The following is a 23158-nucleotide window of genomic DNA, read 5'->3' as shown; positions in this document are numbered from 1 at the left end:
GAAATTTTGAGTTTCGATATCTCAGCTCTGGAAGGGTCTAGAGCCTCCATTTTTGCACTCAGGTTTAAGTCTCATGGCCCTCTATTAGAATCCAGAGTTTTGAGAAGATTGGAGAAACTTTATTTTTCGCCCGAAAAAAAACGAAAGGGGTACCACTGTCGGTTTTTTTTGGGGTCAAAATTTTGAGTTTCGATATCTCAGCTCTGGAAGGGTCTAGAGCCCCCATTTTTGCACTCAGGTTTAAGTCTCATGGCCCTCTATTAGAATCCAGAGTTTTGAGAAGATTGGAGAAACTTTATTTTTCGCCCGAAAAAAAAACCGAAAGGGGTACCACTGTCGTTTTTTTTTCGTGACGAAATTTTGAGTTTCGATATCTCAGCTCTGGAAGGGTCTAGAACCTCCATTTTTGCACTCAGGTTTAAGTCTCATGGCCCTCTATCAGAATCCAGAGTTTTGAGAGGATTGGAGGAACTTCATTTTTCGCCTAAAAAAAAAAACGAAAGGGGTACCACTGTCATTTTTTTTTTCGGGTCGAAATTTTGAGTTTCGATATCTCAGCTCTGGAAGGGTCTAGAGCCTCCATTTTTGCACTCAGGTTTAAGTCTCATGGCCCTCTATCATAATATAGAGTTTTGAGAAGATTGGAGAAAGTTGATTTTTCACCCGAAAACTGAAAAAAACGTAAGGGGTAACACTGTCGTTTTTTTTTTCGGGTCGACATTTTGAGTTTCGATATCTCAGCTCTGGAAGGGTCTAGAGCCTCCATTTTTGCGCTCAGGTCAAAGTCTCGCGGCCCTCTATCATAATCCAGAGTTTTGAGAACATTGGAGAAACTTGATTTTTCGCCCGAAAACTGAAAAAAACGTAAGGGGTAACACTGTCGTTTTTTTTTTCGGGTCGAAATTTTGAGTTTCGATATCTCAGCTCTGGAAGGGTCTAGAGCCTCCATTTTTGTGCTCAGGTCAAAGTCTCGCGGCCCTCTATCATAATCCAGAGTTTTGAGAAGATTGGAGAAACTTGATTTTTCGCCCGAAAACTGAAAAAAACATAAGGGGTAACACTGTCGTTTTTTTTTCGGGTCGAAATTTTGAGTTTCGATATCTCAGCTCTGGAAGGGTCTAGAGCCTCCATTTTTGCGCTCAGGTCAAAGTCTCGCGGCCCTCTATCATAATCCAGAGTTTTGAGAAGTTTGGAGAAACTTGATTTTTCGCCCGAAAACTGAAAAAAACGTAAGGGGTAACACTGTCGTTTTTTTTTCGGGTCGAAATTTTGAGTTTCGATATCTCAGCTCTGGAAGGGTCTAGAGCCTCCATTTTTGCGCTCAGGTCAAAGTCTCGCGGCCCTCTATCATAATCCAGAGTTTTGAGAAGATTGGAGAAACTTGATTTTTCGCCCAAAAACTGAAAAAAACGTAAGGGGTAACACTGTCGTTTTTTTTTTCGGGTCGAAATTTTGAGTTTCGATATCTCAGCTCTGGAAGGGTCTAGAGCCTCCATTTTTGCGCTCAGGTCAAAGTCTCGCGGCCCTCTATCATTATCCAGAGTTTTGAGAAGATTGGAGAAACTTGATTTTTCGCCCGAAAACTGAAAAAAACGTAAGGGGTAACACTGTCGTTTTTTTTTCGGGTCGAAATTTTGAGTTTCGATATCTCAGCTCTGGAAGGGTCTAGAGCCTCCATTTTTGCGCTCAGGTCAAAGTCTCGCGGCCCTCTATCATAATCCAGAGTTTTGAGAAGATTGGAGAAACTTGATTTTTCGCCCGAAAACTGAAAAAAACGTAAGGGGTAACACTGTCGTTTTTTTTTTTCGGGTCGAAATTTTGAGTTTCGATATCTCAGCTCTGGAAGGGTCTAGAGCCTCCATTTTTGCGCTCAGGTCAAAGTCTCGCGGCCCTCTATCATAATCCAGAGTTTTGAGAAGATTGGAGAAACTTGATTTTTCGCCCAAAAACTGAAAAAAACGTAAGGGGTAACACTGTCGTTTTTTTTTTTTCGGGTCGAAATTTTGAGTTTTGATATCTCAGCTCTGGAAGGGTTCCAATTTTGCCTCCATTTTTGCACTCAGGTTTAAGTCTCATGGCCCTCTATTAGAATCCAGAGTTTTGAGAAGATTGGAGAAACTTGATTTTTCGCCCGAAAACTGAAAAAAACGTAAGGGGTAACACTGTCGTTTTTTTTTCGGGTCGAAATTTTGAGTTTCGATATCTCAGCTCTGGAAGAGTCTAGAGCCTCCATTTTTGCACTCAGGTCAAAGTCTCGCGGCCCTCTATCATAATCCAGAGTTTTGAGAAGATTGGAGAAACTTGATTTTTCGCCCGAAAACTGAAAAAAACGTAAGGGGTAACACTGTCGGTTTTTTTTCGGGTCGAAATTTTGAGTTTCGATATCTCAGCTCTGGAAGGGTCTAGAGCCTCCATTTTTGCACTCAGGTCAAAGTCTCGCGGCCCTCTATCATAATCCAGAGTTTTGAGAAGATTGGAGAAACTTGATTTTTCGCCCGAAAACTGAAAAAAACGTAAGGGGTAACACTGTCGTTTTTTTTTTCGGGTCGAAATTTTGAGTTTCGATATCTCAGCTCTGGAAGGGTCTAGAGCCTCCATTTTTGCGCTCAGGTCAAAGTCTCGCGGCCCTCTATCATAATCCAGAGTTTTGAGAAGATTGGAGAAACTTGATTTTTCGCCCAAAAACTGAAAAAAACGTAAGGGGTAACACTGTCGTTTTTTTTTTCGGGTCGAAATTTTGAGTTTCGATATCTCAGCTCTGGAAGGGTCTAGAGCCTCCATTTTTGCACTCAGGTTTAAGTCTCATGGCCCTCTATTAGAATCCAGAGTTTTGAGAAGATTGGAGAAACTTTATTTTTCGCCCGAAAAAAAAAACGAAAGGGGTACCACTGTCGTTTTTTTTTCGTCACGAAATTTTGAGTTTCGATATCTCAGCTCTGGAAGGGTCTAGAACCTCCATTTTTGCACTCAGGTTTAAGTCTCATGGCCCTCTATCAGAATCCAGAGTTTTGAGAGGATTGGAGAAACTTCATTTTTCGCCTAAAAAAAAACGAAAGGGGTACCACTGTCGTTTTTTTTTCGGGTCGAAATTTTGAGTTTCGATATCTCAGCTCTGGAAGGGTCTAGAGCCTCCATTTTTGCACTCAGGTTTAAGTCTCATGGCCCTCTATTAGAATCCAGAGTTTTGAGAGGATTGGAGAAACTTCATTTTTCGCCTAAAAAAAAACCGAAAGGGGTACTACTGTCGTTTTTTTTTTTCGGGTCGTAATTTTCAGTTTCGCTATCTCAGCTCTGGAAGGGTCTAGAGCCTCCATTTTTGCACTCAGGTTTAAGTCTCATGGCCCTCTATCAGAATCCAGAGTTTTGAGAGGATTGGAGAAACTTCATTTTTCGCCTGAAAAAAAAAACGAAAGGGGTACCACTGTCGTTTTTTTTTTTGGGTCGAAATTTTGAGTTTCGATATCTCAGCTCTGGAAGGGTCTAGAGCCTCCATTTTTGCACTCAGGTTTAAGTCTCATTGCCCTCTATCAGAATCCAGAGTTTTGAGAGGATTGGAGAAACTTCATTTTTCGCCTGAAAAAAAAAACGAAAGGGGTACCACTGTCGTTTTTTTTTTTGGGTCGAAATTTTGAGTTTCGATATCTCAGCTCTGGAAGGGTCTAGAGCCTCCATTTTTGCACTCAGGTTTAAGTCTCATGGCCCTCTATTAGAATCCAGAGTTTTGAGAAGATTGGAGAAACTTTATTTTTCGCCCGAAAAAAAACGAAAGGGGTACCACTGTCGGTTTTTTTTGGGGTCAAAATTTTGAGTTTCGATATCTCAGCTCTGGAAGGGTCTAGAGCCCCCATTTTTGCACTCAGGTTTAAGTCTCATGGCCCTCTATTAGAATCCAGAGTTTTGAGAAGATTGGAGAAACTTTATTTTTCGCCCGAAAAAAAAACCGAAAGGGGTACCACTGTCGTTTTTTTTTCGTGACGAAATTTTGAGTTTCGATATCTCAGCTCTGGAAGGGTCTAGAACCTCCATTTTTGCACTCAGGTTTAAGTCTCATGGCCCTCTATCAGAATCCAGAGTTTTGAGAGGATTGGAGGAACTTCATTTTTCGCCTAAAAAAAAAAACGAAAGGGGTACCACTGTCATTTTTTTTTTCGGGTCGAAATTTTGAGTTTCGATATCTCAGCTCTGGAAGGGTCTAGAGCCTCCATTTTTGCACTCAGGTTTAAGTCTCATGGCCCTCTATCATAATATAGAGTTTTGAGAAGATTGGAGAAAGTTGATTTTTCACCCGAAAACTGAAAAAAACGTAAGGGGTAACACTGTCGTTTTTTTTTTCGGGTCGACATTTTGAGTTTCGATATCTCAGCTCTGGAAGGGTCTAGAGCCTCCATTTTTGCGCTCAGGTCAAAGTCTCGCGGCCCTCTATCATAATCCAGAGTTTTGAGAACATTGGAGAAACTTGATTTTTCGCCCGAAAACTGAAAAAAACGTAAGGGGTAACACTGTCGTTTTTTTTTTCGGGTCGAAATTTTGAGTTTCGATATCTCAGCTCTGGAAGGGTCTAGAGCCTCCATTTTTGTGCTCAGGTCAAAGTCTCGCGGCCCTCTATCATAATCCAGAGTTTTGAGAAGATTGGAGAAACTTGATTTTTCGCCCGAAAACTGAAAAAAACATAAGGGGTAACACTGTCGTTTTTTTTTCGGGTCGAAATTTTGAGTTTCGATATCTCAGCTCTGGAAGGGTCTAGAGCCTCCATTTTTGCGCTCAGGTCAAAGTCTCGCGGCCCTCTATCATAATCCAGAGTTTTGAGAAGTTTGGAGAAACTTGATTTTTCGCCCGAAAACTGAAAAAAACGTAAGGGGTAACACTGTCGTTTTTTTTTCGGGTCGAAATTTTGAGTTTCGATATCTCAGCTCTGGAAGGGTCTAGAGCCTCCATTTTTGCGCTCAGGTCAAAGTCTCGCGGCCCTCTATCATAATCCAGAGTTTTGAGAAGTTTGGAGAAACTTGATTTTTCGCCCGAAAACTGAAAAAAACGTAAGGGGTAACACTGTCGTTTTTTTTTCGGGTCGAAATTTTGAGTTTCGACATCTCAGCTCTGGAAGGGTCTAGAGCCTCCATTTTTGCGCTCAGGTCAAAGTCTCGCGGCCCTCTATCATAATCCAGAGTTTTGAGAAGATTGGAGAAACTTGATTTTTCGCCCGAAAACTTAAAAAAACTTAAGGGGTAACACTGTCGTTTTTTTTTCGGGTCGAAATTTTGAGTTTCGATATCTCAGCTCTGGAAGGGTCTAGAGCCTCCATTTTTGCGCTCAGGTCAAAGTCTCGCGGCCCTCTATCATAATCCAGAGTTTTGAGAAGATTGGAGAAACTTGATTTTTCGCCCGAAAACTGAAAAAAACGTAAGGGGTAACACTGTCGTTTTTTTTTTCGGGTCGAAATTTTGAGTTTCGATATCTCAGCTCTGGAAGGGTCTAGAGCCTCCATTTTTGCGCTCAGGTCAAAGTCTCGCGGCCCTGTATCATTATCCAGAGTTTTGAGAAGATTGGAGAAACTTGATTTTTCGCCCGAAAACTGAAAAAAACGTAAGGGGTAACACTGTCGTTTTTTTTTCGGGTCGAAATTTTGAGTTTCGATATCTCAGCTCTGGAAGGGTCTAGAGCCTCCATTTTTGCGCTCAGGTCAAAGTCTTGCGGCCCTCTATCATAATCCAGAGTTTTGAGAAGATTGGAGAAACTTGATTTTTCGCCCGAAAACTGAAAAAAACGTAAGGGGTAACACTGTCGTTTTTTTTTTTCGGGTCGAAATTTTGAGTTTCGATATCTCAGCTCTGGAAGGGTCTAGAGCCTCCATTTTTGCGCTCAGGTCAAAGTCTCGCGGCCCTCTATCATAATCCAGAGTTTTGAGAAGATTGGAGAAACTTGATTTTTCGCCCAAAAACTGAAAAAAACGTAAGGGGTAACACTGTCGTTTTTTTTTTCGGGTCGAAATTTTGAGTTTCGATATCTCAGCTCTGGAAGGGTCTAGAGCCTCCATTTTTGCACTCAGGTTTAAGTCTCATGGCCCACTATTAGAATCCAGAGTTTTGAGAAGATTGGAGAAACTTGATTTTTCGCCCGAAAACTGAAAAAAACGTAAGGGGTAACACTGTCGTTTTTTTTTCGGGTCGAAATTTTGAGTTTCGATATCTCAGCTCTGGAAGGGTCTAGAGCCTCCATTTTTGCTCTCAGGTCAAAGTCTCGCGGCCCTCTATCATAATCCAGAGTTTTGAGAAGATTGGAGAAACTTGATTTTTCGCCCGAAAACTGAAAAAAACGTAAGGGGTAACACTGTCGTTTTTTTTTTCGGGTCGAAATTTTGAGTTTCGATATCTCAGCTCTGGAAGGGTCTAGAGCCTCCATTTTTGCGCTCAGGTCAAAGTCTCGCGGCCCTCTATCATAATCCAGAGTTTTGAGAAGATTGGAGAAACTTGATTTTTCGCCCGAAAACTGAAAAAAACGTAAGGGGTAACACTGTCGTTTTTTTTTTCGGGTCGAAATTTTGAGTTTCGATATCTCAGCTCTGGAAGGGTCTAGAGCCTCCATTTTTGCGCTCAGGTCAAAGTCTCGCGGCCCTCTATCATAATCCAGAGTTTTGAGAAGATTGGAGAAACTTGATTTTTCGCCCGAAAACTGAAAAAAAACGTAAGGGGTAACACTGTCGTTTTTTTTTCGGGTCGAAATTTTGAGTTTCGATATCTCAGCTCTGGAAGGGTCTAGAGCCTCCATTTTTGCACTCAGGTCAAAGTCTCGCGGCCCTCTATCATAATCCAGAGTTTTGAGAAGATTGGAGAAACTTGATTTTTCGCCCGAAAACTGAAAAAAACGTAAGGGGTAACACTGTCGGTTTTTTTTCGGGTCGAAATTTTGAGTTTCGATATCTCAGCTCTGGAAGGGTCTAGAGCCTCCATTTTTGCGCTCAGGTCAAAGTCTCGCGGCCCTCTATCATAATCCAGAGTTTTGAGAAGATTGGAGAAACTTGATTTTTCGCCCCAAAACTGAAAAAAACGTAAGGGGTAACACTGTCGTTTTTTTTTTCGGGTCGAAATTTTGAGTTTCGATATCTCAGCTCTGGAAGGGTCTAGAGCCTCCATTTTTGCACTCAGGTTTAAGTCTCATGGCCCTCTATTAGAATCCAGAGTTTTGAGAAGATTGGAGAAACTTTATTTTTCGCCCGAAAAAACAAACGAAAGGGGTACCCAGAGTGCTCCCTCCCACAGGTGGAGAAATTTTTGAATTAACAAATAAGAAAAAAATTGACTTTTCCTCTTTTATTATAGAACACATACAAACTACTTAGGCAAGGCGCTATTGCCTTACACATCTCTCTCCATGACGGTGAGAGACACATTTATACATTAGGCAGTAAATGAACCAAGAACATCTGATCTAACATTAACACACACAACTATCACAAAAACTTAAAGATCTTACTGCAATAACACAACTCTCAATAAAAAAAATACCCATAAAATTACACATAACCTGCAGCAGTCTTGTCTGTCTTCTCATTAGCAACAGTATTTTTGTCTACTTACATTCTATACTTGAGTTTACATTTTTTTAAATGAATTTGACTAATAAAAAGTGTGGATTGGTGCTTTATCCTGCCTTTTTAAAATAGTTGAATGAATGATCGCGAGATGGCCCGCAGCATAGAGGAGAATGAGTCAACTCTGAAAATTAATTAAGCATTTTGGTCATGTTAAAGGGTGTATTGGATGGGCTTTTATTCCGGGTTTGGTTTTATTTGTTGGAAAAATAAATATAGAAATATAATTTGACACAAGAGGGCAGTAAAGCCCTATTTATGGTTGTGAGTTTAAACTAACCGTGACATCTACACGTTTTCCAAAGTGGACCAACGTGATTATTTCACGTCTTGTCGTGATACGGGTTGGGCACTGAAGTTACAGAAGTTTCTTCTCATTGCTAAGCGGAGCTAGGTCGAGTATTTAAGGTTATGGTTAACACGGTTAACGTGGTTTAACATCGATGTAATACGTTGTTTTTAGCGTACCTTTTGCTTAAACGAGGAGCTGGGGGGACGCCGGAAAAATAGACATTTTACTCATTAGCCTGCTTCATTAAAAACGTGACATTTAGACATTTTCTTCGGCGTGGATCCATGCAAATGAATCATTTTCACCTTGAAAATAATAAAAGTTTTGTTGTTTTTTTTGTGTTTTTTTTGTTTTTTGCATTTTAAATAATAGAACATTTCTCAGGGATCGTAAATAAAACAAAATTCCATTTTCTCGGTTTAATGAAAACCAATAGGTCGTTATGGCAGAGGCGAATAACGCAAACGACTAAATAAATAGGCCTAGTCTAGAAATAAATTGTCAAAATATCGACGTAATTCGAATCAATAAGGTTTGATGTTGTTTTAGAGCTATGAATTATCTTCAACTTGCATATTGGTCATTTAACTCCCCTGTGATGTCTCTTGGTGTATTTAGTATCAGTACTCTCAACTGAAACTTTTGTTATGTCTACTATACTATTATTATTATTTCACCAATTTCATGTTTTTATTTGGATTAAGGGTACATATAAAAATATATTATTTTAGTGTTTATGTGTGACGTTACATCCTGTAAATCTTATTCTACTTGAAAAAGAATATGAGATATATTACCTATTGTACATTTATATTTACTTTTTCCATAGGCAATCATAAATGCCCTGTCTGTCTCCTGGCTGGGATATCTCCTCACAGGAGGCTGAGCAGGTCTTCCTTTCTGGATTATCATTGCAGGTCAGAGTAGATTATTCATTATTTTTGCACAATGCCCCGTGCACCCTTTTGTTACTGATAATTCTGTTACATCTAGTGGACATGGATGAAAATTATTATCAGACATTCTTTTTTTTTTCGTCAAATCAGCTAGATTTAAATTGGTTTATAGAAGAGTGTTTAAAAAAATCAAACAACTCCACGAACTAGGCTATCCAAGTGGCAAAAGACTGTCATAGAATCAATGAAGATAAAACAAGAAAATTACAATAACAAAACTACAGGAATAATAATTAAATATGCATCAAGAGTTTTGTGTTAGGCATTATGGTTATTATGACCCAGAGGAAATTGGCTTAAAATACAGATTTTTCTTATAATATAACCTTTTTGAATCAAACAACATTCCTTTGAAAAATTTTGATGATGGATTTTGTTAGGATTAAAGGTTTAAAACAACCCCAAACAAATCAAACTGTAACCAAATTGGATGTATTTTTCGAGATGTTAAGCATAACAAGCATTTTACTCACACTGATGATCCCTTGCAATTTTTAGATTCATTGTTACTATTTTACCATCAGCCAATGGCAAATTCAGCTCCTCTTGATAAATCATTTATAATAAAGTTTGTAATTATTTTCTTAAATTACATCATTAAAGTAATTATGAATATGCATTTATCTGCAATACCTTCCAGATAAGTGACATATTTAATTGATGATTGACTGACAGACATACCAGAAAAATGATCAGAAACGTGCATTATTGCACATTGTCACAGGAATCAAACTAGTAAAAAAATCTTCAAAAAGCTCCTCATGTTTTGCAAAATCATACCAATGACAAAATGTAAAATTTTATTAAATACACAAGCACACAAAGCCAGGCCTCAAGCGATCATCTTCTGTCAGTATCATTCACATTAACCAGCATTATTCATTCTCATAGAAATCAATGCAGGTGAAGCCCCCCGCATTTGACCACAGATGATCTATACGCACTTAAATGTGCACAATGCTTCACTTATGAGTCTCTGAGGGGGGTTGTGCACATCATAGCTCCTGTCTTTTTTTCAGTATTATATTCCGCACAAGGGCTGTGGCTTCCTTTCGAATGTCCTCTATGGGCTCCTCCGGCTTCCAGAAACGCACCACCTGGCCTTCCGGACTCACAAGAAACTTCCAGAAGTTCCATTTCGGCATTTTCTGTACAGAATCTAGAAAGGAAAAAGTTTTAGACATGTAAATATTATTCATTATTCAATATTACTAGGCCTATATATGAATTAATTTAGAAATGTCCTCATATTTCAAACCAGAGGTTAGGGTTTGCTTTACTATCCCATAGCTGGGCTGTCACTAAAATGTACAGGTCTGGATGTGTGCAAGGAGCTGCCATAAATTGTGTCCCAATTCCCATAGTAGCATGAGTGCATGAAGAGGCCACCGAGTGCCCACGCTTTGTTATTTTTTACAGTGTGAACTAGGGATGGCGTGTATCTATAGGTAAACCAGACAGCCGTCTAGGGTGTCAAGAAAGAGATACATTTTTAATATATATTTTTGGGACATTTGTTTGGAATTATTGCATTTATATCAACAAGTTATCACGCCATTAGTTAATTTATTTTAAATCTAAATGAACTTTCTCCACCACCTACAGTCTTCACTCCTATTGGTTGTCGCTTGCAAAATGTCCTTTTTTTAAAAACGTTTGTCGCACGAGTCACGAGTCATTTTGTCACCAATGGTCACTCATTTTGCCGGAAGTCGCCAGCTCTCCAATGAAAATGAATGAGATATAGGGCTGGGTGATATGGCAAAAATATCACATCACGTTTTTATTTTTTTGCATATTGGTTTTACTATTTTGCATGTGCATTACAATCAAACTAATGTCCCTATTTTAAAAACAAAGCCTTACAAGGTATCAAAATATAAAATAAAAAAGAATGGCAGACATTTATGCCAAAGTGTTGAAGATAAAAATACAACATATTATATAAATAAAAAACAAACAAACAAACAAAAAAAAACAGTGCTTTATTTTTCTCTACAGGTGTATTTAACATTAGAATTCATGAAAGAAATCAAATGAACAAATATAAAAATTGAATTCATTTTTGTGGAACATACAGAATATTTGTGAATGTTTAACTTCTGAGAATCTCCTTACATTTGTGTGTGGATCATAATCAAAGTATTTGGAATAAAACAACAATTCTAACCCCATATGTGTGTGTCCAATAATCATGAAGTTTTATTTTCAAAGATCGTGTTTAATCGTGAGTGTGAAGTGTGGTGTGGGTGGCACAACGGTGTTTTCCCTAGAGTGGCAGTTGAGCTTGTAAACACAGAACACACACTATTTATACTGCATAATGGCATTGAATAGTGCATTAATACATTAGGATGAACCAGCATCCCAACACAAGCTACTGATATTATGCGAGGTGGAGTTTTGATTGGTTTTCTTGTGTTTTTTTATGTAGGCCTACTTTTATATTTATGCTTTGAATTTTGAACTATACAAAATAAATATACTGCTGTTATTACAAATACTTTCTCAAAATCAAGTAGGAACTGGTCAAGTGACGTCGAAATGGCAGCACCCATAAGGGGTCGCCCTTCTAAAGAATACATCTAGAAAACACATATTGTTGTGACTGTCGTTCTGATGTTATTGCTCAAAGGTACTGCAATTTTTATTTTGTGTAAAAAGTTTTTGAATGAAGATTATCCTCAGGTAAACCCTAACTTACCTGTGATGAATTTGAATGCGGGCTCAGCCTCAGACCCCATTATTTTGATCTTGCTAAAGATGGGGAACGTTACACCATAGTTGGATTTGGCAAAAGCCTCGATTTCCCGACTGGTGCCTGATTCGGTGTCACCGTATTGCGAGCAGGGAAACGCGAGCACGTTAAAATGAGACGTGCCGAGCTCTCGGTGAAGCTCCTGCAGAGCACGGTAATTCTGCTCCGTTAACTCGCTTCCACTCGCCACGTTTACAACCAGAGAGACCTGTTATCAGAGACAGCGAGCCCTCGAGTCAAAATACTGCAGCACAAAACTAGGGCAATTATGTTTCTAAAAAGTCTTACAAATTAAGTCAAACCACTTAAAACATTAAAAGTATGCAACTTACTTTCCCTCGATACTTTTCCAGCGAGGCAGCTCTGCCTCTCGCGTCCTTCACTTCAAATGAGTAGAAATCTTTGGCTTTTCGCGACTTTGACAGTTTACTCTGCAGCAGATACAGTGAGCCCATGCACACGGCCACACTCAGTAAAACCTTGAACAGTCCTGCTTTAGAAGCAGATGATTTGGTGGGGTATCCCCCAAGCGCCTCCATGATGGAGGATAAATATGTGGAGAAATCTGGGAGAAAAACTTCAAATATGGCTTTCTTTTGCTGGCTAGAAAGTGGGCGTGTCGAAATGAAAGGGGCGTGTCAGAAAGTTATTCGGTAGGAAGGGTCAGCTCAGCACCTTAAATTTGCATTAATTCATATAATATTGTCTACCGTGTAAATTCGTAATTTCTACTCTTTTATTTTAAGACCTTTGTACATATTAAAATAGCATGAAAAACGGTCAAAATGTAGTTTTTCACATACAAAATAAAATTTATTTCCAGTATGCACACAGTACAATGTTTGGAGTCGTACATTAACACCATAGCAGATGTTTCCCTAAAGACGATTGACCACAGTCATCCCGGAGGACGGCAGCTCCTGATCCAGCAGGCGGAAGAGCAAGGCGTATTTGTTGCGTTGAGAGACGTTGCCGAGAGTGTGATGCAAGCGTGCCTGTAGATAATGTATGTCTCTCGTACGCTCTTTACAGTCAAGACGAGAGAAATACACAGCTGCCTCCTCTAAAGTGTGCACGGCTTGTTCCAGTGCTGTAGGACAAAAACATAAATCACTTAAACGTATGAAGTATGACTTGAATACAGTGAGATGGACTCGGGCAGTACCAGTCAGTCTGTTTTTCTGAGCAGTAGTTCCTGCTAAAGTCATCTGACAGCGAGCGGCCAATAGCAGAGCTCTGCCCTTGTCCATCAGAGAACCGTGAGCCAAAACGGACTCCAACACGTCCTGCACCAGTGCAAGAGCCTGCTCGGGAATCCCCAACATCAGCTATGAAGAGAGATGATCAATATCAGACACTCCTAGTTGAAAATTACACAATTTCTTGATCTTTAATCTAACAAACATACAGGTATAGTTAAAAAAAAAAACAAGTGAATTCTTAAGTGAAATCATGGAACTGGGAGGTGTTTTGTGAGCATTTGTCAGTCATTATCAGGTATCTGAGCACAAACTGTGAAGGTTCTTGTTGGTGTACCTGTGTAAATGCCAGGTGTAACACTGTCTCTGAGGTCAAGCTCTGCAGGTTGTGTTGGCGTGACAGAGCAAGAGCCTGTAAGAGTAATGGCAGACCTGATGCAAATCCAGAAGAGTCCCAGTGGAGTTCAGCAGAGGCCAGCATCACCCTGCCACACAAACACAATGCAGAGTTAAAAACTGACACGGGAACACTGCCGTTCCAAAAAGATTTCAATTATCCACCTTATTCTGCTCTAAACAATGGGCGCCGCCATGACAACGACTCCGGTTGTCAACTTCCGGTTCGAGTCTAGTCTATGCTTTTTTGCCGTGTTAGATTGTGTCATCCTCACATCGCTAAACTAAATTGAAAAAAACATTCATCAAATGTGATCTGATCACGTTATTTTTTTATTAAATCACAGATAAAAAAAAAAAAATGAACGTTTTTCTTTTCTTCATAACTTCCAAAGGATAGCTGATGCATGACTGCACGATCTCCCAAATCCAGCAAACATCCGACAGTTTCTATCACTCCGACTGCAGAACAGTACTAACAGGTTAGCCCTTTACTCCTGTCTACCCCTGCTTTCAAAGATGCATAGTCTATATATTTCTCAGGGCTGTGAGGTTAGGCATAACGTTACGCCGAGTTTCAGACCAAAGTCCAGTTTGCGCGCTGTCGCGGTCGCCTCTGTCATGATCATCTATTGTTTATATACCTCTTATTTATTAAAACCAGTCAATTGGTTGATGAAACATTAGTTTAAATTAAGATTCAAATAATAAAAAAAACGAAATTCACTTTAAAGAAAGGTTTCTTTGTGGTTTCTCTTTAAAATCTCGGTGAAAGTTTTAAAGTCGCTTTAATAACGGTCATGTCCGTGAATATAAAACGCATGTGTAAACTGATATTTTTCTAATGTCTGGACCACTGATCTATATAATATATCATTGTATATAGATGAGTGGTCTGGACTAGAGTGCTAGCATTCTATTTAAACAATACTTCAACGGTCAGTTTAGTCAGTTGAAACCGCAATGAATCATGGGAAATAGAACGGGCGTAGAATAAGGTAGATAGACTTAAAAAATTTGGGGTCTTTTTTAAAGCAAAAAAAAAAAAAAAAATGCTTCTCCATCCCTCAAAATTGTGTCCTTATTATTTTTATGCATGAAATAATTGTTCATGTGGGTTTTTACTTTTTTATTTCCTGTTGTTAGAAGAGTGGGCCTTAACTTTAGGTATGTGCACACCCTGGGAGGTGGGGAAATGCTGAACACAGTACAATGCTGAATATTGATTGTTTTTAAACTCTTTGTCTTAACTATCATTGAGGGAATTTGCTGAAATGTTTAGAGAAACAAGAGTTAGTTTTAATGAAAATGGTATGTTCCAATTAACTAAAGGTAAGAAAATTATGCATTTAAGGGTGATCAGAAGTGACCTCAACAGTGCTAGTTTTTAGACTGTTTTTGTAACCTTTGTTTTTAATTCTTGCACTTAACCACTGTTTAAAGCCTTTAAAGCATTAAACTTCTTTTGGAACGACCTTTAAACGGATGCCTGGTGTGATTCTGCTTGTGACCGGGACTGCTCGGGTCTCTATCACAAACCGTTTTGAATTTTAATATACTTAACGAATCTGAGTTTTCAGCAGCCAGTAAAAGTGCAAGTCAATTTTGTCAATCATCACTTATTTCCAGTTTTCAATTAGATCTTGAATCCCAGATTTCCAATGGGACTTTTCTTTTCATGAAGACATACCTGATGATCATCTCTGTGTTCTTAGTCTTTTCACACTGCTGCTGCAGCTGCTGTAGAATCTTCGAGGCTTCAGACGTCTGATTCAGAGCCTTCAGCAACTGGGCTTTCCTGAGCAGACAAGGACGGTAACAATCACTCGTACAGCCCAACCTACTAAAAAAACGTATTATATGTGCCGTTATCTACCTGTACAATCCCTCAGTGCTGTTTAAGGCAGAGATAGCAGTGACATGAGGTTCAGCCAAATGGTATTTCCCATCATTCATAGCCTTTTCAAATTGAATTTTCAGATCGCATAGCATCCAGAGCTGGTAAAAAGAGAAAGAGAGAAAGAAATCATATAGCTGATGCTGATTTGTGCTTAATGAAGCCTATATTTTGTTCAGCAGTACTTTGGCATGTTGGGTATGGGGAGGAAACTGCTGCTTCAAGTGTTTCATGATGTCAGTCACAACAGCATAATGGCCCTGAAGACGGGAAAAAAAGAATCACTGGAACTGGAAAACATGCTAATTTAGCATTCAATACATTTTGTCCATTTGCATTTACGTTTAATTTACTTGTGAGGTCGGTCAGGTACCTGCTCAGCATGGAGTTCAGACAGATGGCAGAGAGCGACGGCAAAGGCCTCAGTGTTGTTCTGCTGCACGCTAAAGTTCACCGGCTCCAAACTGTTCATATTCAACAGGAGCTGAGCCTGCTGCCGTGCCATAGTGCTACAGAAAACGCAAAAAAATCTGCTTTAACAACATAAAAACCTGCATACCTGTAGGAGATGTAGCACTAACATCAATGCAGAATGGAAGTGTGAGCCCTTACAGTCTGTTTGAAGACATATTATTTACATACGATTGAAAGAAATTTAATTTCACTTCACAGTTCTCTTAAAGGGGACATATGAAAATCGGACTTTTTCCGTGTTTAAGTGCTATAATCGGGTCCCCGGTGCATCTAAAATTCCTTTAAATTTCATAAAAAAGAAGGTATCTGCGTTATCTGACCTTTTGCCATACATCCTCCATATGGAGGTGGTCTGTGCCAGGCTGATTTCTATCAGCTCAGAGAGGCTTTGCTTCCAGTGCATGATGTCGGTTCCTCGCAGGGCGTCCAGCAGCTTGTTGGCAGGCATGCCCTGTTTTGCTCCCTGCTGGACCAGGGACTGGATGCCTAGAGAAGCTAAATACTGCGAAACACAATGGGGAGCATTAATTATTTATTTCATTGTACAATGACCTTGCAAAAGAGATTAATATGCGCTGAATTAATGTGCCTGATGCCATTTATTATGCCTGGTGGTTATTCAAAGCATTTCCCTATTATAAGGGCATTAAATGGTTCCATCTTAATGAGCTACTTACAGGGAGGCAAAAGTGAGCTGCAATTTTCACAGAGTCTTCTGTTAGTACCACACTATCAGATCCTTTCATCTGTTCTAGTGTGTACAGCCAACTCTAAAATCACAAATTAGAAATAAAATAAGAATACAGCAGACACTGTTAAGCATAATATACATACACACAAACACACACTATCATCAAACCTCTCTACTGACACCAGAACCGATTAATCGCTTAAACCGATTAACCCTTGTGAGTTTTTTTTTAAACATTTATTTATTTATAACAGGACAATGTGCAGTTACATTGAAAAGATGGCTGCACCAGATTTAGCACTATGCTAATTTCCATCTGTAGTCCTACACAAATACAAACACATGACAAGATAAAATTACATTACAAAAACAATTAACATATAAAAATCATGTAACAGTGATGGTTATTTAAATACAATATAAAAAGACAATTTACTAGGAAAGTACAGTATACAAAGTTAAAAAAAGACAAAAAAAAATAATAATAATAATAATTAAAATAAATAATAATAATAAAAAGTAAAAAGAAATAAAATAAAAATAATAATAATAAAATAAAAAAAAATTTGTTTTCTTTTTCCTTTCAATATTACATACAAAAACACAGTACAATGAAAAAGCCATCCGATGGTACCCACCAGGGTATCATCCAATGGCCAAAACACCCGTCTGGTGCCCTTAGTGTGAACAGGACTGTTGCTCTAAAAACCAGTCTTTAAATGCCCATGAGAAGCTATAAAAATCAGCATTGTTCTTTAGATTGTCTGGTGAAAGGGATAGTTCACCCAAAAATGAACAATCTCTCAGTAATTACTCGCCCTCATTTTGTTCCAAACCGTAAGACTTTCATTCAGCTTTGGAACACAAATTAAGATATTTTTGATGAAATCTGAGAGCTGGAACACTCCTCTAGGGTTCTAAGGGATTGAAACTTCTAAGGAACTGAAACTTGTTTTTGTGCGCAAAAAAAACCCAAACAAACAAAAATTACAATTTTATTCAACTATTCATTTTCACAAAAAGTATTTTCGTCACTTGATAAACGTAAGATTGACCCACTGTAGTCACTTGAACTATTTTAACGATGCCTTTAATAACGTTTCTGGTCCGGCAAGTTTCGATCCCTTAGAAGCCTATGGAGGAGTGATCCAGCTTTCAGATTTAACATTTCCAATACCATCTTTAGACAATATTCTAAAGATGGCGGCGCACTTGTTTCTCTGGTGCATAAGGTCTATAAGGTCATGGTATTTTACAAAATGTCCCAACTTTTCTGGAAATGGGTAGATTAGTATTAACTGTTAACTACAAAAAGAATGTTTATACAAACACACACATACACATTATGTTTGTATGTATGAATGTATGCATGTATGTATATATTTATATATTTCAAAATGAGAATAGTGCATTTCACTGAAAGGTCATAAAGGTAAAGTAGAGTTTGCATATTTTTATGATAATTCTAATAACCTTTGTTATTAAATGTAGGGAGGCAATGAATGAGAGAAACTGCTCTTACCAGACAGTGCTGGAGACACACATGGTCATTTGCTTCCTGTGCGATGCGGATGGCTTCCTGCAGAGCCAGATCAGCCTGTTGACTGCACATACACAACCATAGAAATCAGCTTTAGTCATATAACAACAGTTCAGTTCAGACTAAGAGGCTACAATTCTGATTTGCAGCAAAAATAAAATGCTCCTGACACAATGTAGAGCTCAAAACACAATCTACAACTAAAACAACTAATACTCACTAATGCCCAAAACGACAGTGCAAGGTTGCCAGATTAAGGACAGCGTATCGTAAACTGCGCCCATAGCCTTCATCTCCATTGCTTTTCCCTTCGCCACCGGAAAGAATGAGGCGGTCGAAGTAGTGCAGGAGGCTGTGAGTGGAGATGAAGATGTCCTGCACTCGCATACTGTTCATATAGCTGAGGTAATGCTGTGGAGAGACAGAGAGAGGCTTAGTTAAAGTAAAAAGAGATGAATCATCTGTTTCTTGAAAGGAAGGAGTTCAGCTTACAGCTTCGGCAAAGTCAGGATTAAATTTGAGGATGTTGTTGAGCTCGTCCTGTAACTTAGCTGGCGACATGGCCTTGTTCTCATCGTTCTTAAGGAGGTACGCCTGGGAAAAAACAAGATGGGAATCACACAGGGCAAAAGGAATCTCAGACAGCTGTGTTTATGAAAGCCAAATCTGTTCTAGTTTAACTCAGACAAACCTGTCGTGCAAGGAAGTATTCTGCTTGTTTCTGAGATAGCGGACCTTGGGTCTCATCAGATCTGATGAAAACAGAAAATAACCCCCACAGACTTCCCATTAGTTTCCATGCAGTTTGCCAAAAGTATGACACTATGGAAAAAAAACCCTAAACATTCATGTAAAAACATAAAACATCTATTCTAGTTTGACAGAGATATGTGACAAATTGAATTATTTTCCATCTATTTCTATTGTGTTAGGGGTCAATTTTGACCCACATATTTTTATTTGCAAAATTAGCTGAATGGACATAAATAATATTGTGAATTCTTTCTATATTTGCACACTGAGAACTTAGCAAATAACTACTAAGTATAAACAGTACTGTAAGACTAGAAAACTGGAACTGGTTGATATAATCAGTGACCAGTGTCTTCTGGAGACAAGAGGACCTTGCTTGAACAACACACACACACACACACACTCTTGCAGAGGAAGCTCACACAAGAATATGTGTTTTTAATGTGAATGTGATAATCTTGTTTAGAATCATTTCAAAAGTCTCAGGGTGACTGGTAATGTCTCATTTCCAAAGAAGTTAAAGAAAAGGTAATAAGGTTTTTAAGAATATAGAAATATCTTGCACACAAAAGGGTGTGTCTTTGAGTTAATCTGAATGCAAACTCTCCTTCCCCCAGTAAACATGGTGGGGGTTTCAGTCCATTGTAGTTTGGTGATTGGATGAGGTAAATTTGGTGATTAGATCAGGTAAGGTTTGGCTCTATTTAAGGAAAATGCACAAGAGTTCATGGCTGCTTTCTGTATTCAGATCAGCCCGTGATGTTGTGTCTTCAAGGCTCAGCTCATGTAGTATGTTGGGTAAAGTTCCTTTGTCCTAAAACAATTGATGGTTTGCTCTGATTATCTTGTGGAATTGTAATAATACATTTACCTGACATAATAAATTGTTATATTTGGCTATTCTAACAGACTTTGACTTTATTTTCATTAGAGTTAAAAGGAATAGTCAAGCATTAACTACTAAATGATGCACAGATATCATTGATAAACCCTTTTCATTTTATGGAGTCAGATGAAACGAGTTAATACATAAGATTAAATGTATTGCATTTAATTAAAATTCACTTTGCCATGGAAAAGACGGAACACGCTTGAAACCTTCACCACGAATCGAATTCCGCGATTTGGGTCGATTTCGTGCCCCTTTTTACAGTACCAACCTAAAATATCTGTACTTAGCGTAAGTAGTAATTATTGCTGTTTGTACTTTGTGAAAACAGTCTCTGGCTATGTATAGACTATAGTTATGTCTGATTCTCAACCCCTTGAGTGTAAAATGGGTTTCTTGCTCTGCTTTTCAGTCCTGCAAGAGTCGAGTGCATGAGATCCAAAAAACCTAACAACATAAACATCCTTTGGCAGATGTTTTGACTGTGAAACTGTGAATGTATTTGAAGAGTTCAGATGCAAAAGCCTCTAAATGCCATCTTTCTTCTTTAATGATGATTTTTATCAAACTTGTATATTTAAGTTCAGTAATATTTAAGTTCACTTAAATAACAATTAATAGGTAATTATCATTGCCATTTAAGTGAAATCACTGAACTTAAATATACAAGCTTGATAAAAATCATCATTTTTTATGATGCTTTTGCAGGCTTTTGCATCTGAACTCTTCATTTCATATTTTAGTCTTTGACCAGTTACAATAAATGACAGGATACAATACATTTTTAACCTGACTCTTTTCGGGGTTTTTAAAGTGTTGACATTTGATAAATTGCATTTTATCCCTAACACAATTGATGTAACCACAATTTGTATAGCCTTTCCAAAACAGATCCAAGTTAAAACTTAGCATGCACATTCAAAGACCTAAATGAGAAATAGTCACAAAATTACAAGAAATAAAGAGTACCAATATGGGTCAAACTGACCCCAACACAATAACCCACCCCTTATTCCACTAATAATACAAGAAACACATGATTCCATCTGACCTCAGTTCGGACTGGTGTAGAGATGTAGTGTCCAGCTCATCTTTGTCTATACAGTCGGCGTTGGGGTCTTCATTGCTGGTCAGCTCCATGTCTTCAGTGGACAGAGCCGACAGCTCCGGCAGGTTTCCACGATGGCAGTACTGCTGCAGGGACTTGTACAGCTTATATACCTGACTGAAGGACAGTTTATTGTAGGCCAGCAGCATCTGACGCATGAACAGACCTACAAACACAAAGAGATTAAGGGTTAAGTTTCACCGATGAATCTGTCTCACATTAATCACAGATATTTTGTATCCCCCAAAATAACCCCTTAACACTATTTTATACTGTTAGAATGTGATCAATGTACTTCAATGGAGAACATGATCTCATCTGACACATTTTTATGATTTATAGAATTAGAATTAATCAGAATTATATGATTCTTCAGAATTATATGATTCGATAAAATGGGTTAATAGGTGGACATATGGTGGAAAGTTTAAAGAAAATTAGTTCTATATATAGTTCTATATAATATATATGTGTGCCCTGAGCAAGACACTTAACCCCTAGTTGCTTCAGAGGCGTGTGACCTCTGACAAATATAGCAATTGTAAGTCGCTTTGGATAAAAGCGTCAGCTAAATGAATAAATGTAAAAGTATCAGTTGTGTGGACTGTCAATGCAGGGACAGCAATCTCTCGGATTTCATCAAAAATATCCTCATTTGTGTTCCAAAGGTGAATGAAAGTCACACAGACATGAGGCAGAGTAAATGACAGAATTTTAATTTTTGGGTGAACTAACCTTTTAAATTGGACAATATTTGATAGTCATTTTGGTTATAGCCCTGAAAGAAAACACGTATACGTACCGACAACACTAGTTTTGAATGCCTCCGAGTCACTGAATGCATTTGGCAGGATAGTAAAAAAGTGCTCCATGTCCTGCAACTCTCCACCAGCCATTAAAATCAACCTGAAAAACAGAAGGTGTTGATTATATGTACGATTAATATATGAAAACCTACCCAGGTAGAAAAGTTCTTTATAAAGATAAGATGCCTACTGTACCTGACTTTAACAGCATTGACCATGTGAGGACAGCACTCCTCTACTATCTTCACAAACTGCTTCAGAGTCAAATCTGCACCCTGGTCATCACAAACACAAATCAAACATGTGCAGTATGGTTTAATCTAGAAAATTAAATGTCTGAAAACAACACATTCTTCTTTTTTTTTAAGGGACACACAGGGTAGTCATAAACAGCTCTACAAGAAAACAAGCTACATACCTGTTGTAAAGGCAGGATGAGTTTGTTCAGGCGTCTTCTGTCTAGAAGTGCCATTGGTTTGGTTGTGGACATCTCATACAGTAAAGCTAACACTGCGATCTTGTATGGAGTGACCCAATCCTTTATACCGAAGATATTGGCATGAACAACCCCATTTGTCATCATGGGGTTGAAATACAGACTTTCATGCACACTGGCCATTGCCCCCCGGTCCTTATATTCCTCAAATTTTAATACAATTAAGAATATCGGTGCAGTAAATATTCTATTTTAATAGAAGAAAAAACAACTATGCTATGTGGTAAGCTAACATTCATTATTTGTGCTAATACGGTAACGTTAAAATATCAACGGTGTTTCAAATGCAGTCATGTCGATTGATAACGTGAAAATCTGTAATCATAACCACTTTGTTTAATGTGTTAGGTTATTAATCAAACATGGACATATTGGAATATATTCACATGGAACATTTGCTGACAATCAGCCGGAGACTTTTCTTCAAAATACCCTCCAGTTCCGTTTACGTTTCAGGACGCAATGTAGAGCACAGACGAATCGATTTTTTTTTTAATGATCAGTTCTTTGTATCGGTTTGTGTGAACAATTCGTGTCAATGAGTCCGTTACGAGTCAGGTGTCTTTGAAAAATATGGTTTTCAGTTCAGTACTCTCGAGACATTTAACCTGATGATGATACATCGAAAAATACATTCAAAATCATCTTTTAGTACGCGCTGCAGAGTGCTGATAAATCGAACAGAGTCATAGACTTTACAGAGTTTAATGGTAATTTCAAGGGTTTTCAGATAATTTTCAATATTCCTGAGACAAATCAGGAATCATTAATCGTTTGATCTTTAATCGTTTAATCGTTAAATCAGATGTCCGCAAGTATTATTATTTTTATATATGCATAGATACAGTCGGTTGGTCTGGGAACGCCCCCGGGAACGCCCCGTCACGTGGTGTGAATTTAGCCCGTGGGGGAAATCATTGCCTTGGCGCTCATTGAAATACATGGGACAATCATGCCGAAGGGTTGCGGTGTCGTTTTCTGTACCACCAATAAACTAACAAATTACAAATTGAAGTTCTACAGCCTTTCTTACATACATGCAGAACCGGATAGGAGGACAAAATGGCAAAATTAATCATATCTTATTAGATTACTGTGTGAGTAGAGGTCCCTGTGTGATATAGTAGTAGATGTTTAACTCGTATTAGGCAGTGGGCCAGATTTGTCTGACGTTACGTCCCTTACGAAAAAGAACTATAGTAATCCTATGGCTATTAGTATTCTATAGTAGTGTATAATACTTCTGTGATGTTCATTAATACCTATACTTCTAGGCTATGTCCCAAAATACTATAGTATTCCTATAGGATTAACGTTA

General features: G+C 38.4%; 2 protein-coding genes across 2 annotated transcripts; both read right to left on the bottom strand.

Moving 5' to 3' along the window:
• Nucleotides 1–9610: 9610 nt before the first annotated feature.
• Nucleotides 9611–12209, bottom strand: gpx8 (glutathione peroxidase 8 (putative)). The gene is made up of 3 exons (XM_089119471.1): nt 11924–12209; nt 11538–11799; nt 9611–9992 (listed from the first exon to the last, which is right to left on the bottom strand). The coding sequence occupies exons 1-3, from the start codon at nt 12128–12130 to the stop codon at nt 9829–9831; spliced, it is 633 nt and encodes a 210-aa protein (XP_088975597.1). The 5' UTR covers nt 12131–12209; the 3' UTR covers nt 9611–9828.
• Nucleotides 12210–12305: 96 nt separating this feature from the next.
• Nucleotides 12306–22309, bottom strand: anapc5 (anaphase promoting complex subunit 5). Its single transcript, XM_039663447.2, has 17 exons — nt 21763–22309; nt 21540–21619; nt 21341–21444; nt 20482–20704; nt 18480–18540; nt 18281–18382; nt 18009–18199; nt 17771–17852; nt 16235–16327; nt 15878–16059; nt 15457–15592; nt 15269–15343; nt 15063–15184; nt 14877–14984; nt 13128–13275; nt 12757–12919; nt 12306–12681 (listed from the first exon to the last, which is right to left on the bottom strand). Exons 1-17 carry the CDS (start codon nt 21961–21963, stop codon nt 12470–12472), a joined length of 2283 nt encoding a protein of 760 aa, XP_039519381.2. The 5' UTR covers nt 21964–22309; the 3' UTR covers nt 12306–12469.
• Nucleotides 22310–23158: the final 849 nt, after the last annotated feature.

Source organism: Pimephales promelas, chromosome 14 (assembly GCF_988280905.1).
Source record: "Pimephales promelas chromosome 14, fPimPro1.hap1.1, whole genome shotgun sequence".
NCBI lineage: Eukaryota > Metazoa > Chordata > Actinopteri > Cypriniformes > Leuciscidae > Pimephales > Pimephales promelas.
The sequence above is the reverse complement of the archived record's forward strand: the minus strand, read 5'-3'. Positions and strand labels throughout refer to the sequence as shown.

What these genes read in the sequence shown, in the direction of transcription:
- anapc5 (XM_039663447.2), bottom strand. Translation starts at nt 21,963, where the DNA reads ATGGCCAGTGTGCATGAAAGTCTGTATTTCAACCCCATGATGACAAAT. An exon ending in CTGAACTCCATGCTGAGCAG is followed by an intron (nt 15,344 to 15,456) that starts GTACCTGACCGA and finishes TCCCGTCTTCAG; the next exon opens with GGCCATTATGCTGTTGTGAC. An exon ending in AGCACTGAGGGATTGTACAG is followed by an intron (nt 14,985 to 15,062) that starts GTAGATAACGGC and finishes TTGTCTGCTCAG; the next exon opens with GAAAGCCCAGTTGCTGAAGG.
- gpx8 (XM_089119471.1), bottom strand. Translation starts at nt 12,130, where the DNA reads ATGGAGGCGCTTGGGGGATACCCCACCAAATCATCTGCTTCTAAAGCA. An exon ending in TGGAAAAGTATCGAGGGAAA is followed by an intron (nt 11,800 to 11,923) that starts GTAAGTTGCATA and finishes CTCTGATAACAG; the next exon opens with GTCTCTCTGGTTGTAAACGT. An exon ending in CGCATTCAAATTCATCACAG is followed by an intron (nt 9,993 to 11,537) that starts GTAAGTTAGGGT and finishes TTTCCTTTCTAG; the next exon opens with ATTCTGTACAGAAAATGCCG.